Source organism: Nestor notabilis, unplaced genomic scaffold (genome assembly GCF_000696875.1).
Source record: "Nestor notabilis isolate BGI_N333 unplaced genomic scaffold, ASM69687v1 scaffold29381, whole genome shotgun sequence".
Lineage (NCBI taxonomy): Eukaryota > Metazoa > Chordata > Aves > Psittaciformes > Psittacidae > Nestor > Nestor notabilis.
In genome coordinates, this window is record NW_009916491.1 from 11,826 (window position 1) to 14,636 (window position 2,811).

Here is a 2,811-nt window from a genome sequence, read left to right on the forward strand (position 1 = left end):
ACCTGGGGTGTCTCCTGTCCCTGCTTTTGTGTTTTCTGTGTGGTTACTAGCGATGGTAATGTTTGCTGCGAAGCCGGGTGAGGAAACAGCCAGGCGAGCCCTTGCTGACACCTTACCAGCTCCCTTCTATGCTCACAGGGTAGGTAAGGGGTTGATGCAGAGCCCTCGGAGCCAGTCTGCTTCCGAGGCTCATGGTGGGGTATCCCGCAGACCTGCCCGTGGCCCAGGCTGGCTGGCAGGGGTCTGGAAGGTGCTTGTTTTCCTTGGAGTAGAGAAGGATGGTAATAGTTACCTGCCTCTGTGATGTGATGTGGAGAGCATCTTTGACGTTGGCATTCTGACATCTTTGCAGAGGTGTCTGAGGTAGCCCTGCTGGGAGGCTCATATGCTATAGCACCTCTCTGTAGCAATGCAAGAGAGGGAATAAATCTTGCACTAGAGGCTAGTGTTTTAGCCCTGTATGTTGAAGTGTGGCTCTGGTGCCATTTTCTCCTGGGCCTGTGTGCCCAACTATGTGCAATTACTGCAAGAGCTGGTCTCTTCCCTGTGGAGCTGAAATGTGTGATGAGTGTCATTGCCCTCCTGGCTCTGCAGCTGGCCGAGCGGCTGAAGCTCTGTGACCCTCTGCTGCTGGAGATGCCAGAGCAGCATCAGATGCTGGAGCCTGACTGGCTGATACAGCTCCGAGACTGTTGCCGGGAGTGGGAGGTAAGGAGGAGCAGGGATGCTGTGGGGCAGCCCCTTTCACTTGCCGTGATCATGCTGGTATGGGTTTCATCTGTAACTGGGGGTCCTGCAGCCCAGGGTGGGTTGTAAACCCCAGACTCACAAGCATCATGCTTTCCTTTACATCTGCTTTGTGGTTTCCTAAGTCTTTGCCCTCTGCCATCCCTTTTTCCATCTGTTTTATCATGGTTTTCCCCTGACTTCTTGCAGGTGGAAGACAACCTCCCACCAGAGGTGTCACCTACTCAGTCAGGGCTCTCCTGTGCTGCTGCAATGATGGCAGGTAAAGAAAATGAAGCAGCAGGTTTCAATCACCACAGTATGCTTCTCTGCATGTGGAGTTGTGCTGCTATGGGATGGGAGGCAGCTCATTGCTCCCTGAAGCATTTCTTAGCAGCTATTCCTTACTTCTTACATCCCCCCAGGACTCAAAATTTTGCTCCTGCCTGGATGTATCCTTCCAGTGTGGGGCTGCCAGGGATGGGCTGCAAATGGAGGGATTGATGCTTGTGCCCTCTATACGAGGTCTGAGTAATCGGGCATAATTACTGCGGCTTCAGGAGGCCCTGCTGGTGTTGTGAGAGGAGAAGGGGGGCTGGTGGTGGGCAGCTGAATGGAGCATGTGCCCTGCTGGCTGAGCCTCGGGGGAGGCAGCCTTGTTCCCAGGCAGTCCTCTGAGGGTGCAAACTGAGGCTGAACTAACAGGATTTCACACTTGCAGAGTAAAAGCTTTGGTAAGGAGCTCATCCTTCTCTGTGCTGGACTGCAGCATGTCTGTCAGTGAAGCCCCAGAGTTTCCCCTTTCCTTTTCATCCCTTTGCCATGCCTCTTGGTTGACCCCAACAGTGCAGTCCAGCAACAGTCCACCCAGAGGATCAAGAGACATCAAGATCAAGGACATGAGCTTCCCCTCGGTGACTGTCAAGGGAAGGGCTGGAGAGCTTTCCTTTCCTAGCTAGGCAGGCAGCACATCCATGGGGATGACCCATCAAGGAGAAGCTCAGGGGCTGGTGACCCATCAGTGTTGCTTCACAGTCACTTCTATCAGCAGGATGCCCTAGCACAACCCCACTGCTCCTCACTGCTGCTCAGATACAGCTTTCTGCTGGGAATGCTGGCACAGATGGGTGGAGAAGAAAGGCTGTTGCAGACAGGATAAAACATCACAAATTCCTCCAAGCCATTTCTTCCCATCAGCTTTCCCTGCTGCTGCCAAATTCCTCTTCAAAGAGCTCTCCCAGGCAGTAAAAAGGATCATCAATCCTGATTGCCTTCTGCTGCTATCAAGAGCTGAGGCTATGACCATCCTTCCCTGGAAAAAAGTCACAGCTATGATGGGATGGCTTCTCTGAGGGACCAGATCTGCTCTATATGGTCTCTACAGCTTGCTTTCCCAATGTATGGTCTTTTTGTTCATTGAGAAGGCCATCCAGAGTCACCATCTGAGGGACCTGCATGCAGAGAAAGCTGACTTGGTACTGAATTCATCCATCTTGGAAAGACAAAGCCCAGATCAAGGTGCCAAGCTTGGATCTATGTGGCCACAGTAACATCCCCCTCCATCCTCACAGCCTGGGTTGGCGTCTGACTTTGAGCTTGCCAGGTAGTGTGGAGTTGAGCATCCATCCTCCTCCCTGTGGATCTCAAGCATCTCCAGGCTGTGAGGGAGCAGCTCATGGGTGTGAAACCAATCCTGAGTAGGCTGCAGGCAATGCCAGCAGGCAAAGCAAAGGGTTTTGTTAGCTCCACATCCAACAGGTGCCATAGCCTGCCCCCAGGCTCAGACCTATGGGATCTTGGTCCTGCCTGTCCACGTTCCATGGTGATAAAAGAGAAACTTTCCAGTGCCCAGCATGTTTCTGGCTGGAGGCTGCAGAGCTGGAACGAGCAGGACACAAACCTGGGACCAACAGCAGCGTGCTGCCTGCACTGTGACTAACACCAGGCAGAGTAATGTGCATGTTAAATAAAACAAGCCCCACTTGCTCAACTTACCTTTCAAACAAAAAAACCCAACCAACTCAACTCTGAATAAATCTGCCCAAAGCAAGGAACTCATCCATAGATGCTCCTGTGGAGCAGGAA

At 52.5% G+C, this 2,811-nt stretch overlaps 1 protein-coding gene across 1 annotated transcript in view; it reads left to right on the forward strand.

Moving 5' to 3' along the window:
• Window positions 1-2,811, forward strand: part of SEC16B (SEC16 homolog B (S. cerevisiae)) — a gene marked incomplete at its 5' end in the record, with an annotated part of 18,157 nt that overhangs the window by 11,822 nt on the left and 3,524 nt on the right. Inside the window, 2 exons of the mRNA XM_010024619.1 lie at window positions 595-708; window positions 937-1,009. Of these exons, the coding sequence (XP_010022921.1) occupies window positions 595-708; window positions 937-1,009 (187 nt within the window). The remainder of the gene's footprint in view (window positions 1-594; window positions 709-936; window positions 1,010-2,811) is intronic.